The 16,891-nt window shown below is 42.2% G+C and overlaps 1 protein-coding gene across 6 annotated transcripts in view; it reads right to left on the reverse strand.

Annotated features, from left to right (window-relative positions):
* LOC149352737 (RING finger and SPRY domain-containing protein 1-like) overlaps positions 1–16,891 on the reverse strand; it is a 67,576-nt gene that overhangs the window by 35,952 nt on the left and 14,733 nt on the right. For all 6 annotated transcript variants that reach the window (XR_016290846.1, XR_016290847.1, XR_016290844.1 and 3 more), the window contains exons 5-7: positions 13,446–13,504; positions 8,598–8,667; positions 3,027–3,167 (exon numbers count right to left, since the gene is read on the reverse strand). Coding sequence is in view for 2 of the 6 variants with exons in the window: in XM_089581961.1 (XP_089438087.1) it covers positions 3,027–3,167; positions 8,598–8,667; positions 13,446–13,504 (270 nt within the window). In the remaining 4 variants the exon portion in view is untranslated. The remainder of the gene's footprint in view (positions 1–3,026; positions 3,168–8,597; positions 8,668–13,445; positions 13,505–16,891) is intronic.

Below are 16,891 nucleotides of genomic sequence, written 5' to 3' on the forward strand. Positions count from 1 at the left end.
CAGGTGTACAACTACAAAGGAAAGCTATTCAGCTTTCTCAGAAACTTTGCAACTGTAAAGAAAAAAAAAAAAAAAACAGGAAGAATTTTCTTTCAACCTCAAAGTTCCAGAGAAATTTGTACAGCTTTCCTTTGTAGGCATATATGCCTGCAGTTTGGAAGATGCTAATGAGTAAATACTTTCTTATTTCATATCTACTCCACTTCAGGGAATTATACTACTAACCACATTGGAGTCACAGCGGTGCTGCTCTGATACTTTGTGAATCCTAGAACTGCATGTCCTTTGCCATGTAATGTCATTAAGTGTATGATGCTCTACTATGACTATCTCAGAACTTTGGCACACAACAGTATTATGCCAGAGCATGTTTTTTATTCTGGAATTAATTGGCTAAAATACAAACATAAGACACTGCGTGCTGCTACCAATTACTGCATGCCTTTGTCATCAGCTCAATGACATGTTTCTTTGATTTATTTTCAAGAAAAACCAGAGGGTGTTTTTCAGTTTATTTTCAACAATAAACACAAACTTTTTATTTAAAACTCACTCTCATTTATGAAAAAGGCAGATGTGGGCTTGTTCGTATGCTCACAGGCATTATTGTGTTTAGGGCTTTCAGAGAGGTCTGAATGCAGAAATTTAGAGAACACAGCTAAACAAACCTACTTTGTTGCCGATAATTACTGGAAAGAGGATTTTAACAGGTTACTATAAAACATGTATACCAGCCAATGCTGTGTTCAGTGGTCATAGAACGCTCTTTTTAAATAATATGCCATTTTTGTAGCATTAACAATTGCACATGGGGAAGTGAGCGAGCACGTTGAGAAGCAACTCGGCGTGCAGTTCAGAGCATGCAGAACTGTAGGGTTTCTATAATTTATTTGAGAGCACACACCACATTAACTGAAAACTGCGCTGCCGACTAGGCAATAAAAAGACCACCTCATATGTTAAAAGAAACCAAGTGCTCATAAGTACTACAAGCTCCTGGATATTTCCTCTTTATAGTGAGGGTTATGATTTTTGCATTGTCACAAAATGACTTGCCACTGCGCTGGATGTCGCACATAACACCCCACACCTCAGAAAATGCAGGGTGTAGCTCTCTGAAGGCTGCAGTGCTGTCTAAACACATTTCTTCATCAACCTTGTCAAGCATGTAGCCGAGTGGTATGAAAACATGCAACTATTGGCTTGGCATTGCCTACATGCTCACTGCATTGCCAGCACTCAAAATTTCGCAAACGTGATTTTGCAACATCATTTTAAACAGCCGGTGTTTTTATAATCTTACAGCACTAGTTCGAAGACACTGAACCCTGCATATCATACAGCCTACAAGACTGAAGGCAAAATTCGCCCCCGTCCTTTAAAGCTAGGTGGAAGAGCTCCAGTTGACACAGTAGTGGAGATGACTGACAGTACCTAAGAGAGACTATTTACAGCATCGCCTAAGAAATTTTGATGAAAACAAGGGTTCTAGCCAGGTGCTAGCATATGCACTATATCATGCCTTATTTTACAGACAACCGTTTATAACAACAATTTACAATCAACATTTAAGAAATGCAAGATTCCTATACACAAACAAGTTCCATGTAAAGCTAAGAACACACGTAACTCTGAAGTATGGGTCCCTTGACACAAAATAGGTAAAACTGAAATTAGTCAAGCCTGGTCACGCTTTTGAACACATCTCAAAACAATGCTAGGATATTCTCCATTTCCGCAATGTCAACAGAGCAAGTGACCAGGAAAGACAAAAAATATATGGATAGCATTCATTATCGAGTTCATGCAATGTTTCTAATGCTGCTACTCTCCAAGCATGCCACGAATGTGCTGAATAATGACAGGCAGTAAGAGTTGTTGGCCAGATCTCCTAGGATGCAGGGGGTGGGGGGAGTCACGGAATGTTTTTGCAGCTCTCGAGGATAGTTGTCCTTTTCTAGTGTAACTGCTCACACAACTTGCATGAGTTGTAAGATTCAGACCAGACAGTGGGAAGCTCCAGGTTTACATGAGCACCATGATTCCCACGCACTGTCCAGATGCCCTTGCTGTCCCCAGTGTGGGGGGTTATTAGTCAAATACACACCACACAAAGTGGGAGTGCCCCCACACATGACTACTAATATCCAACATTTTCCATCACTCTCAGCTAAGAGCCGACTCGCACTACGTACAACTCTGACAGATCTCACCGCTGCTCCTTATCTAGTACATCCATGATGTGCTAGAAATATGATTTGAACATCGGACTGAGCAGAAGGAACTGTCTCAAAACTCATAAAAGGTGTTTTGACTAAAAGTCCAAATGAGAGTTTTATTGTGGCAGTGTGTGGAAAAAGTGATGGTGGTTAATGTTGCAGCTACGACAGCAGAGGATACTCTGTTATGCACAGCAGAGTGAGAGCATATGTGGCTAGTGACTGCTGTGCAGAACTATTCAGGGAGATAGCTTGCATCAGCATATCCTGTATTCGTGTCCAGGGGTTTGTCCTGCTTATTGAGGTGCTTTACACGGCCTTTTCTGTGATTATGGTGGGACTTAGCAGATACTATAATTTTTGGTATGGAGAGAACATGCCGACGTGGTAGTCAGTCCCACATGTGTGTTAGTAGTATGGGGGGAGGCTCTGAGATGTCGCAGTGTTGGTGATGCAGCATTTGACCACCTCAACACGATGCAGCCAGATGTTTGCCGCTCAGTGTGGCAACAAATGGCAATGCGCTCATCTGAAGCACCAAATGAACTCGATAGGGCTAATACGTGGTTTGGAGGAAACCTCAGGACACCCAGACTTAAATGCATGCACTTGTACCATTTCCAGTTTTGAGGTTTTGTGGTTTCTAGTCTTGGAGGGAACAAAAGAAAAAAAAAAGAGACCAAAATGAGTGCATGACATTGTATAAGTGTATGTTTCATTACTGTTTCATTAGACATCATGATTTAGTTCAGCAGACAAACACTACTATAGCCTAGTTTTGTACAACTGGGACCATGCAATACTCACAGAGGTTGTCCAGGCACCACTGGGCACAAAAGCCGACCTGGCGCTCCACAAACTCCTCGCTATTGACCCAAGGCTCCATTTTGGCCAGTGGGTTCTCCCGTAGGCTTGCCAAGCGCTTTTCCAGTGTCACTTTGTTCTCGCCTGCATTTCATTGCATGCACAACTGCAGCTCTCATTTCCAATAGAACACTCACTAATGGACCTTCCAGCTAAATCTGATCTTTATTTGTTTGCATGAAAGCTGTCTGAGGCTAAAAGCTGTAGTGTGCACAGCTTTATCAAGACCCCAGGTTTAAGCCAGCAGCTGGCAGAATTTAAAAGGCAGCTGAACATGCTTGAATGTTTTCCTTTGTGTAATTCACAAACAAGACAGTGCAGTGGTAACATGAGCATTCAATAGCAAATCAATTAAGGGCACAAGGTAAGCCCTATATTTCCCATGGACACACTTTGAAGCATAATTAAAACCTGTTTTCTCCAAAACTACTACACATTGCTAATGTGGTTTTTTTTTTTTTCATTTTACTAAGTATCTTGTCTTCTTAATTCTTAACTGAAGTAGAATTATTTTTTCACATCAAATTTTTATTTTTGTAAATTTTCTTCTCAAAACAAAACACTTTAGAAAAAGAAACTATATTATGTAGACATGCACTATTCTATAGTTCAGTATCTTTGCATCTCTATAAAGATGAAGCAGGAAAAAAAAAAAAAAATCAGCCTTCCATCTTTTTCATGTTTTTGTAACAATGGGTCAAATTTAACAAACGATCATACTTTCGGATATTTTTTTCCAGAAACAACACAAATTGAAACAACCGTGTCACCATGAGCCCTGTTATCAGTACAAAAGTCAATTTTTCGCTTCTTTGCCAGTCCATTTTGCTCCTCTGGTCTTTTTTGGTGATCTCTTCTGCATCTTGACTGGCAAAGTAATTTCGACAATCAGCGCCCTGGCAACATCTCACATATCTTCAAAACATTAATTCAAGCCATGGTGCCATCACTTAATGTAATAGCTGCATCTGTCTGGCCATTCGAAGTTAGTATGTCCATTCCAAGGAATACAACCTTTTGCACACACTCCCAGATGATATGGTTAAAGCATTCATTGCACGATTTTGAGTTCACCAAGGAGGTACTTTAGAAGCTCTAGCTAAGTTAGTTGCTTGAAAACAGACTTCTGGCATAAAGAACAGTTGCGGACAAGAACTGCGTGCGTAAGAAACTAATTCGTCATCCGGCTTTTGCCGAAGGCACGCCACGCATCGAGGTCTATCAAGCAAAGCCTATGACATGGGTTTGCTATCAGCAGAAAACACATGGAAATGCTTTACACAGGTTCTCAAAGTCTCCAACATTCCTTCCAATGGCTAAGCCATAATAGGTTACTCTGAAAGTGATCCCAAAGGATGGAAGAAATAGTGCACCTCGTGTATGGTAAGACCAGCATTGAGTAAAGTATACCAGCGCTCAACAGAACACATCACGTACAGTGGCAATGGAAAGAAACGCGAACAGAGAGGAGCCTAGGTGCTCCGCTGCTCGCATTTTTTTAACCCGCTTTTACTACGGTGGCAGCCAAAAGATGTTAGAGTTGTCCATGATGCATTCTAGGACGACTAACGTTTTTTTTACCACCCAGGTAAAAGCGTGATCAAAAGAAATTCGAACAGCGGAGCACGTAAACGCCGCGTTGTTTGCGTTTCTTTCCATCGCAATAGCACCTTTTTGAGTAGCCAAACTGCTGCTAAAAAGTCAGCAAAGCGTAGCGAAATTTCGAGTTTTGCTTCTGCATTTGTTTTTTACAGCAGAAACATGAGTGACTACAAACTTAAAAAAAAAAAGAGAGAGAGAAAGAAGAAGGCTTGGCTGCTCGCCACTTGGTCTCAAAAAACAGGCTGTTCTGGTTCCACGAAAGGGTGAAAAAGCATATCACACACTGAATAATACTCAAGAACACGTTGGCATTCAAGACTAATAGAAAACCAAAAATCTTTTTTCAATCTTGGCTTACCCTGTGCCCTCAACTGGGATAAAAGAATGTAAAAATAAGACGTTAACATGAAGATGAGAAAGCAGTCTGCACACTATCTAAAAGCGATCCCCAGGGAAAAATCTTTTACAATATTGATTCCATCAATAATATTAATTTAACATTAAAACTAACATGAGCAATTACCACATCCTAACAAGGACTATTTCTAGTGAAGAGAAAAGATCATTGCAGCTTCCCAACTCTAGTACAGATCTTTTTGACAAAAACACATGCATAACATAATGCATTCTAGAACTGGAGCAGAACAACAACCCCATGAATGCTGCTTTTCTTGTACCACAAGAAAAGGGTGTGGAACATAAATGAATAAATGAAACACACGAGTTTCAGTGCTGAATAAATGTAGAAACAATAGTTGCTGGCCTGCTACAGTCCAACAGAGCCACCTTCCATCCTCAGTACCTTGGTGGTACTGTAGATATTAAGATTTGATTCCTCTTCGAAAAAAAAAAATATAATAATAGTAATAAAGATGGCACCACATTTGAAATTTCTTTTGTGCACAACAAAGCTAGTATGTTTGCTGACAGTACAACATGCAACCAGCTGAAGGGTCTATCAAAACTTCCCTGACACTAACCATAGTAAGTCGCAGGCATTTACCAAGACCGAGTAAATGCTTTCACTGATAAAAAACTTCAGCTCAGATGAGTGTCATGCAATAAGAAAAAAAAGCAAAGAGAACTGGAAGTGCACAAAGAACTCCAATGCAAGGGCGTATCACAAAGCACAAAAAGCAGTGAACTACAAGGTACGTTCAAGCTCAAAGGACCCAAATTTACTCTTGACAATATTTGTTTGTAGTAAAAAAATCGCGAGGTGCAGACCAGGCCAGTACAAGGCGTGAAGAACCATATCAAAGTAGAACACTGCACGGGCCCGGGCTTACCCGAAATCCCGGGCCGGGCCGGGTACAGTAATTTTTGCCGGGCCTGGCCAAGGCTCGGGCTTGTGCATCGAATGGGTACCTTCACTGAACACTCACTTATATTCTCATGGGGTTAAAGAAAGCAGGTCAAGATAATTAGCGCCAATTTTCAACTATTTCCAAAAAGCAAACTTCTCAATCTTCGGCAATACGTTATATGTTGAGCATGCAAAAAAAAAAAAAAACGAAAACAATGCAGAAAACGCAAAATAATTCAGAAAAAACAGCACATATACCATTCTGTTTTCAGGTTTTAAAGTGCTGAAAGGCTTATCGACACATTAGTTTTGAGAAAAACGTTACGTATGGTAGTAGAAGCACAAGCACGGCATCTGCACAAAAATTAAGTAAAATTTTGTGTTAATCAGTCGAATCTAGTTTGCAACCGAAAGGAACTTTGAGGCTGTCTTCACTGTTTTGATGCCAAATTTTCAGCTCTGAATGCATCACGTTTACCTCGTCCACAGTACACACCTTTGCTCTGTAATAATACATGCTCAACATTAACAAGTTCTATATTTATTATTTCTTCTGTTTCGTGGTGGTACTCTTCCAGGTTTCTTGGAGCATAGAGGAGGCTGCGCGTGCAGAAAAATCTGGACCTTGGAGGGTAGCATCCAATATATGCTTAGTTCATAACGCCCATGCAGTGTTTTCTTTCCTTTCATTCTATGCCTTCGCGCTAGCACTTTTTATAATGTATTGCACAATATTTATGAGACCTAGCTCTTCTCCCTGTCAAGTCCTGCTTTATTCCTTTTTTAATTCTTGGTGACTTTTGTGTAGCTTGAGTAGAGTTCTACACAAGCTTTCTAAAATAAATGTCTAAGATACGACAGCACTAGTACTCTTTCAGTTTCAGCAAAGCATGAGGCCTGCAAAGTGACATTTCCATAATGCAACATATCCGAGCCCAACTAATGTTCCTGCGTTTTGTGCTTGCTTGATGGTAAGAGAGAAGCGACAATGAAGAAGCAGGTGCTGTTTGAACAGACACTAGCGGACACATTGCTGCCATGTGGTCCTGCGTGACCTCTTGCATGTCAGTGGTGAACTGATTGCACAGTTACAGGCTGTTTTACATAAGCTTGCGACAATTAAGTTCGAAACTATAAGGTAGAAAATCAGCTTCTGTACGTTATTTTCAGCAAATTGGTATGTGTGGTATTCAAGGTAATGTACTTTCTTCTGGACAAAAAAATAAAAAAGGACCAACCAACCAAACCAGAACAAGAAACTAGACAATTTTACACCTGTGTTCTAAAAACGAAGCACTTTGCGGAAATTCACAGTAATAAGAACATTTGCATTTATGTAGCGCGCTTACAGCTCTTGTGTTGTTTCTGGCCTGAGTTGGGCCCGCACACTTGGCGGACTGGGTCAGGTGGGGCAGGTCAAAGTTTCCTCAGGCTCGGGGCTGGGCCCGGGCATGTATTAGAGAAACCGGGCCATGCTCGGGCAGGTAACAGTAGACAATGCCAGGCCCAGGCCAATAATTACGGCCGCGCATTGCTCTACTTCAAAGTTGGTGTCACAGAGGAACTTTTGAACATGAGCCGCCCAATGAGCCAGAGCACTGCCTTGATGGAAGTGCAAAGATGCACTTCTCTTTGGTCATTTTTCTCTTGGAAGAAACTTCTTCCACAGAATGTATTCATGGGCTTGACCTGTTATTGTTGTGCCCTTGGGAATGCAGTGAGTGGCTACACTATAACCCGTTTGCCCTCAATGGATAGTTGCACCCATGAGTACACCCTTTTCAAGTTCATTACACACTCATTGCATGTCTCGCTCAAGTGGTGATGAATTTCAACTCATTTTATCCCTCCCAAGTGAAGAAAATAGACCAAGCACATGGTGCTCCTGGAGTGAAGATGCTATTGTTTTTATTACATAAAGCGCTTCTGAGCAATATAGATCATTTGGCGTTTACAAAGTGGACGGTGCAGCCATTTGGCTAAAGGGACACTGACGAAAACTCTACCCAATTACTGCTTTCAGAAAAAATGAATTCTCTGGCTCTTGCTGGCTACGCTGACGTCTGTCCAGCAGTAAAAAACTCATTACATCGGTGAGAAAATGGGACTTAAAAATCTTCCCCCCAGTCGATTCAAACTTCTGTCATCTTACCAAAATGAACGGGTTGCCACCATTTTAGAATAAATGGCGGTGTGGCATAGCCTCTAGGAACCAAGGCCAGAAATAGGTGTCGATGCACGCATTTTGCTTCCGATGTTGGCTACTGCTGGCGACCCCTGTATTTCGCTTTTTGGCCTTTCCTAGCAACGTTTTAGGTAAGAGCGATCTCTTTGTGATTAGAACTTGCTACCCTACTGGTACAGGCCAACTTCTATTTGTCCTCAGTGTCTCATTAATGAGTGGTCTCAGCTTTCAAAACAAGCCCAATTTGGTACCTACTTCTATTTCAGAGAAAAAGAATAAGACCTCAGAACTTGAACGTACCTTGTAAAACACACCCAAGCTAACTGCAGCATATAGATACATTTTATGAGAACTGTACTTATCTTCAAATTAATGCCACAGTACTGCAGCAAATTTTGAAGTAATCTGCATAGATACTTACTTGTTTGAGCAAATTTTTCCAAGGCAATAAGTGAGAACAAGATCACAAGTGTGTTGCATGTGACAGGATCCTGCACAAAGAACACAAAAATGTTACGATGCTAATTACATCTTTTTTACAATGAACTCACATCAAATAAGTGTGGCACACATGTATTTCATACGATACACTGAAATTGTACAAAATACCGTATATTGCCGATTACAAGCCGATGCAGCCACGCCAATACTCCCAATCTGCCTTGCGCACACCCACATGCATACTCATGGTCTGGTGCAGCACAGGGAGAGTAAAATTTGCGAGCAAAAGTTTTTTTTATATACACAAACTTGGGCAATAAATTAGGAATGCGGAAATTATGCGACGGCGCAAATTTCGCGAATAAATATGGCAAACCACTTGATCAGTCACATGCAAACAGAAGCCTTTTCACACGTTTTTACATGCCTTTTTACCATTTCTGCATTTCACTTCGCCGAGGTGACAGTCACTAGCAGTGGTGTATGTGGTTTGTGTCTCTGCCTGACGGACACCAAGATGTCACCACAACTTCGGCAGCATTACAGCGCGGCATTCATGCGACATGCAATCCTCTACGCCGAGTCGGAAAACAACGTCGCCACAGGGCAGTAGTTTGATGTGTCAGAAAAGTGCGCAAGGGAATAGAGAAAACAAAAAAGCAAGATCTTTGCGTGCACTGCTACATGCCATTCCTTTCGTAGACCAAAGCCTGGACGATACCTCGCCGTTGAGGGCTCAGTTCGAAATTGGGTTCACGACCACAGATGTAGGAGCCTTAGCATTTGCTACAACGGCATTGAAGCGAAGGCACACACTGTCGCGGAGCAGATGCACATCGCGGCACAGAGTTTAGGGTGTCAAAGAAATGGGTGACAAATTTCATGAAATGGAACAGCCTGCGCCTACGGCAACGCATGACTGTATGCCAAAGGTTGCCTGAAGCATATGATGAGAAACGGCGCATGTTTCTGTGCTATGTGCGTGACCTGGGGCAAAACATTAGTTCCTGCTTGGTCAAATCGGCAACGCCGACCAGACTCCAGTCAGGTTTGACATGCCCAGTAAGAGGACAGTGTCCAGGAAACGAACGCACCAGGTTGGCCTGCTGACCATGGGCAACATGCACAACTATTTCATGGTCATGTCGTGCTGCACTGAAGATGGGCAGAAGCTACCACCTGTTCTTCTGTTCAAGAGGAAAACAAGGCCCACCAAGGAAAAGTTTCCGCCTAAAGCTATCATGCGGGTTAATGAATAAGGTTTTTTTTAATGACGAAACTGTCCACAAATGGTTTCATCTCATGTGGCTTCCGGGTGCACTACTGAAGCTCATCCTGGACTACTTCCGCAGCCACGTTATCGAACATGTGAAAAAAAGCGGTATCGGACGCTGCATGTGACCTGGTCATCATTCCAGGCAGATTGACAGCTATTCTTTGGTCACTGGACGCGGCACTGAGCAAGCTGTTCAAAGACCGCATCAGTGCGTTATACAATGAATGGCTCCAATAGGAAAACCCAAAGACGCTGACAGAGCAGCTGGAGCACGCTTCTTTGAGCGAAGTTGCGCAACGGGTCAATGATGCCTGGTATGGACTACCAACCAACATGGTCTCTTCAGCATTTTCCACATGCAGCATCTCGGCACCGCTTACAACGGCCAGCAGCAGCAGTGGCTCACAAGATGGCAACGACCGCGACTGCATCCTTCTCACCAGCGGCGACGAGTCGTAAGAGATGTCTTGCGGACAAATAAATATTTTTTTTTGCACAACTCAGTTATGGCGAGCTAGGGCCGCAGGGTGAGGCAGTGTCGACCTGTATTAGAAGTCAAAACTTCTTTTTTGCCCAGGGGGGGGGAGTCTTGAGTTGGGGGGTCGACTTATAATCGGAGTTGATTTATAATCGGCAATATACAGTAAGTCTTTTACACTTGTATTACATATGCAATCATGACACAGTGACAGCTTCAAAGCATATTCTCGCTTGGAGAACAATTCTTTACAGACAGCAGTTCGTGGTATGCCCAGTAGGTGGCGCCACTAGTACAGCCACCCCTTAGCACCTCCTGCACTGTTTCAGCCGCCGTTTGCAACCCAAGAAATGCAGAGTGAACCACTCCTCCGCAGCTAATGTACACATGTCCAGTGTGTCTTTAACCACGGCTACTTTGCACATACAGGTGTTACGTATACAGTATTTACTCGATTCTAACGTGCACCCTTTTTGCAGAAAAAATCACCAAAAATGATATGTGCATTAGAATCGAGTATGAAAATGACACTACGTCAGCAACACCCTATTGTCACTGGCATCACAAAATGGCGGCTTGGTACTTCTCAAGCATCAATATTATGCATGAAGGAAGGAAAGAATTTACGAGAGGCCGTTACATCACATTTTTTGAAGCTGGACGCGAGGGTTCTTCTGAACGCATGAATATCTGGTCTGCATTACAATCGAAGACACTGCACTTGTTTTTCTGACCTTGAAAAACAGGTAGTGTTATGGGAAGTAGCGGGGCCAGTTGGTTCATTTTTCTGCTTAAAACAGTGCGCAGGGACAGGACACAGTCGAGAAATACACAGACACAGCACTGTGTCTGTGTATTTCTCGACTGTGTCCTGTCCCTGCGCACTGTTTTAAGCAGAAGGTAGTGTTACAATTGAGGATGCGTTAGAAACGAGTAAATACGGTTAAGCAATGCACAGTGAAGCAGATAGAATGCCCTGTGGTCGGCCGGTGGCAACACGATGGGGGCGCTTACGCAGAGAGCAAGATCATTCATGGTACAAGCTATTGCCTTCTGATGGCTGTCGTGTATGTGCAGGCAGATAAGCTGTACTGAAGAAAATGTCAAGGATTACCTAAACCCGATATGCTGACCTAAAGCTGCCATTGAGAGAATGAGCTGGTGACCTTCCATGCAGTAATATATATTTAGAACTGCCACAACGTTACAACGCTGTTTGCTTTTTAAAGAGAGTTTTGTTGTGCCCAATAATTAAAGTACCTTGACTATGAAACGATCACATAAGACAGACAGTCTGCAAATGTCCTTAACCTTGGTTACTTTTGGCCATGGATCTAATACATCAAATAATGTGCTCAGAATGACACATAGTATATACTGGACAGTGAAACCTGCCATGATATGGCACTTTATATATCAGCTATTTCCAAATGACTACACCCATGACACCTGAGCCATTGTGCAGTTTTACGCTTACACAATTACAGCACAGTACCATGCTGAGCACTATGCACAGTTTCCTTTCAAACCGAATATCAGTGGAAGAATAAAAAGTGGAGGGGACACTTAAGCTCTGCCTTAAAGGCATGACATGATAGCGTTAATGGGCTAATGCCCATATATGCAAACTAGGTCAATTTCTGCTTTACATTCATAGATCCCTGGGAGTCCTCGTACCACTCCTGGTGCAGTGGCGCAGTGGTGTAGCGTTGCTTTACTGCCCTGCGATGGCAGGTGCTGCCACCTGTGGGGCTTGAGAGACCCGGGCTGCTCTTCCCGAGCAACCTCTAGTGACCAACCATTAATTTAACAGCCACCTGCCACAGTGGGCAGTTTGCTCAGAATCCTGTGGGCAGGCTGTGATGACGTCACAAGGTCACATGACCTAGGCGGCCACCATGCCTCCTAGGTTGCTCCTCTGGGGATTTTTCGTGGATTTTTCACGCACGGCCAAAAACGTCGACAACGACACTGGCATTTCTGCGACACGGGGCCCTTAACGCCATTACATTAACCCCATTTAGGCCATAAGTGATCATCAGGTGCACGTTCAGTTGTAAATTTTGTAAGCAGTGAGCACATCGTTGTCAAGTCTGCACACATTCCTCCTTGCATCCAAAATACCAGGCCCTCAAAAGTGAGCTATCCAGCTACACTGCACTCATAATTAATGAAAGAGCATTGTGAAGTTCACAGTCCATCACAAGCATCAGATGGTGAATTGAGAAAGCAAAAAAAAAACTGCACAACACGCTGACTACTTTCTACAAAAATCTGGGTTGATCTGGCAGTCAGAAGATGATAAATAAATCTGGTGGCGAAATTCAACCTTTTGCAGCCCTAACACTTCCTCTGCGCATCTGCACAATGTTGAAGTAACCCACCAGCTAAACAAACTACCGCAAGAGGTGTAATAGTGCTTTTCAGGACTGTATCACAGCCCCAGCAGGCATTGAAACCACGAAGCCAGAAGGCAGGTAATCAGAGGGCAGATATGTGACCAAAGATGGTAAAATCCATGTTCCCATTCTGTAAACCTATGAAAGCAAGAAAACCTGCACCCCCTTTCGATACCTTCGCGTGGATGTGGGCATGCAATACAGGCAGGCACATGCTCTTAGGACCACATCTGCAACACAAAACCATCTCCAAGTGCAAATGCATGCAAATGTCTACTCGCCTATCCATGGCAATTAGTATCTACAGTTACATCGATGAAAAACTGAAGCAGTGGTGCTCTGTTGGTAAACCTGGGCTACCCAAATGTTTCACACTTTTTTCATTTTGTAATAAAAACCTGGTTTTTTAAAACAGCGACCAGTTGGAAAGAAAACAGCATCTGCTAAGCAGAGAAAAGTGATAGAGTAAGCATGATGTGAGAAGTGGTCAAAATTTGCAGTCAGGCTGTGGCCTTCCTAATCACCGGTTGGTCCAGTGTTCTCCACAAATACAGGTGTGTGCCTTCATGACATAATTTTACTCTGAAGGTTCCACCTGCCTTATTTGACCTTTTAACATAATTTCTGCTTAAAATTTTCTGCAATAAAAACATGAACCTATAGCTTGATACTTACCAAATTAGCAATGAGGTATTCAAGTGTATCTTCGGTCAGTAGTGCAACACTGCTTGGCCCTGTTTAAAGAGAAAAGACAAAAGCGGAAATGTCAGAAAATAGATCAGAGTACACTATGCAAGTGCTGTGCTGAATAATGAAAACTAATTCAAGCAAAAATAAGTCACACTGACGAATTTTTTTCCCAAAAATATTTTGTCATCATGCAGTCATCACTTTTTGTTGTTACTGTCGTTCACAGAAAAAAAGACTATATACTGAGTGTAGTTACAACGCTGCCACATGATCTTTTCAAAGCATTCCTATTCCTTGCTTTGAGGCCCTAAAACTAACATTCAAGTTAACTATAACTAAACACACAAATGATTTTAGAAAGCTTGCCTGAAATGCAGGATGACTAACTCCAACAGCAAAAATAAATAAAACAACATGGGGAAAGGAGTCTGAGCTTAATGCTATGAAAATGTCAGGCTACTTTAGGCCTTTTCATTTTTTTTCATAAGACACACAAATCTTGCTTGCCCTTGCATAATGGACAATATGCATATGCAATATGCTCTTTGCATGAGGGGTATTCAAAAAGCCAGTTCCAATAATTCCAATCAGTTATTATTAAAAAAATAATGTAGTTCCAAAACACTTCATTCATGATTGATTTCGCACAGCCTAACCAACTTTTCTGTAGTTTCAATCATCAGCAGGATGTTTGAAATTTTGAGGGACCAGTCTTGGCATTCCTCGCACATTACAAATGAACAAAATTTATATCCCATGTCACCTCTGAAAGAAAAAGTAAGTTTCAAATACTCACGGGTAGAATATCCCAAACAGAATCTAAACGACATGCTTTACTTTGAAGACTAAGAATATTTGCAATCGTTAGCCACATGAATAACACGCTATTGTATTTTGACAAACATTGCCGTTACTGAAGTTGTATTTAATTCTGTGTCCTTTACGTACGCAAGCATTTGCCACACACAATGTGCCTGCCATTACAGCTATAACAAGAAGCATTAGAGGTGCACCATGAGGTTTGTCATACATGAAGTGTGCTGCTATTTTCACCAGCATGAAAATCGCAAGTGTCACAATCCTACATATAGATGCTACAAGAAGACTGCCAACTTGACAGGAAGAATTTCCACAAAGGAAGTATTTATGTTATTTCATAACCATACACTAAAATGTTTTCTAGACATATAAGCATCTAAACACATTTCAAGTTTAGGAGTTTAGGTTTAGGTTAAAGGGGTTTAACAGCCCCAAAGCGACTCAGGCTACGAGGGACGCCGTAGTAAAGGGCTCTGGAAGTTTCGACCATCTGGGGTTCTTTAACATGCACTGACATTGCACAGAACACGAGCCCCTAGAATCTAGCCTCAATCGGATTTTGACTGCCGCAGCCGGGATTGAACCTGCGTCTTTCGAGTCAGCAGCCGAGCGCCATAAACTCCTGAGCCACTGTGGCGGCCTAAACACATTTCAATCAGTAATTGTAAACTTTAACAAAAAAACAATATTTACTATGCTATTCTGTGCAGTGCAACACAAATATCACTGGTCTGCACATGCGTTTTTTTTTCTTCTTAACGGGATCGAACACTCACCAAAATGTGTCGCGAGATTATGGTGGAAATGAAAAGATCACGCCTCAAATTGAAATAATTGAGCACTGGAATATCACAGAAACGAGGATTTATAATTTTAATTTAGGACTGAAAATCACACAAAAAGCCATCTTGCAGTGAAACCCACCATTATCACTGTAGCCCACAATGTGATCACATCTTCGTAAAATATCGCTTATTTGTTTTAACCGCACAGTGTTTTCTGTTTCAGGAGTGTTGGTCATGTTTTATTATAGTTTACGTTCTCTCCAGTGCGCCCTTCAATAAAAAGCAACGCTCCCTTCAATAAAAAGCAACGCTCCCTTCGATAAAAAGCAATGCTCCCTCCGCATCGTTTAGCTTTTGTAACTAGATGGCAACACCGTGTTCTGAATTTCTTGAATGCATCGACAACCATGGTCTATTAAATCACTGTGCCGTAACAGCTTCGGGTGTGGAAACTGAAATGGACGCTACTGCTACTATACATATTAAAATATATTATTACTGTCTGGTGGGTGAATTTATACTAGTTTTTGGTACAGCATTTTTGCCGACGTGCAATAGCCATCGCGCTCACTGATCATGGTTTCCAGCATCGGGATGCATAAATATGGGCACATGTACTGATTTAAAAATTCTCAGCAAAAATTTCCTACAGCGTTTCTAATAAAACTGTTGCGAAATACAGCACCTTAGGAAGCAAACTTTCTGTTGGGGTGAAAAAAATTGGGTCCTTAAAATTCAGTGTTCCGTCCCTTTAATATAGTAGAACCCAGCTGTTAGTTTCCAAATACTACTACGTTTCCATGAGCCAGTCCATTCAGCTGTTACATCGTGATTGTGGCAGCATTCCCGAATGTTACATCGTGCATGTCGCTTATGATGCTGCTTTGCCCCGTGCCAGGATTTTGACAGTCAACATTTAGCGTGCATGGAATGGCATGCCGGCCAAAGTAGGACTCAACATTCCATCAACGCTTGAACACCACATACAGTGTTCAGCAGCTTCCGGCACGCCACACTGATTCCACACACGCTCATGGATGGCGTGAATTTTATTGAGGATGTTCGTGCAGTCTTGCAGTTCCATCAACGCTGCGACGAGAGCACAAAGAACTGAATACGCAAACATGAAACCACGCCGCGACAGAAGCTGTACGAGGAAGTACAGTACGAGAGGCTGTTGTGTGGGTTGGCTTCAAGGCATTTTTTTTCCTGTTTTCTTGTCCCCTACAGCTTAAAAGACACAATTTCTCGATTCCAATAGACAAGGACTGTATAGGACTAAAGTGGCAGTCACGTGCTGCAACCTTGCCCACTCCGCGTGCACACCCCTCTCACTGTTCATTCCTTTCCACCAATAGCTTACCCAGGCAGACAGAGAGCCATCACAGGGTGTTTAGGACGTACTGCACATGCGAAACGATTGCGAGAAGCACACAGCTTCACAAATTCTGTAGAAGCATGTTACTTAATAAATTAACAAAAACAGGCAGACAACAATGGAACATTTTTTAATGCGCTGCAGTCTGTGATGAAGTTTACCAGTTGGTACATTTTATTTCCACAGTCCCGTGAAAAACCTAACAGCAGAGTTGTACTATTAAGCCGTAATAGGCTTATAAAAAAAAAGGCCGTATAAAAAACCACCAGCAATAAAGACATAAGATTATGCAAAGATTAATTATTAGATTATTAAGCACCACAGCTCACAAAGCAGCTGTGAGGCATGATGCAGTGGGCAGTTCCAGATTAACTCAGACCATGTGAATTTTCCTTAACATGAACTGCAATCTCAGTGCACAGGTACTTTTGCACTTCACTTCCACTGAA

This window comes from Amblyomma mixtum, chromosome 3 (assembly GCF_055824585.1).
Source record: "Amblyomma mixtum isolate Tamu chromosome 3, ASM5582458v1, whole genome shotgun sequence".
Classification (NCBI taxonomy): Eukaryota; Metazoa; Arthropoda; class Arachnida; order Ixodida; family Ixodidae; genus Amblyomma; species Amblyomma mixtum.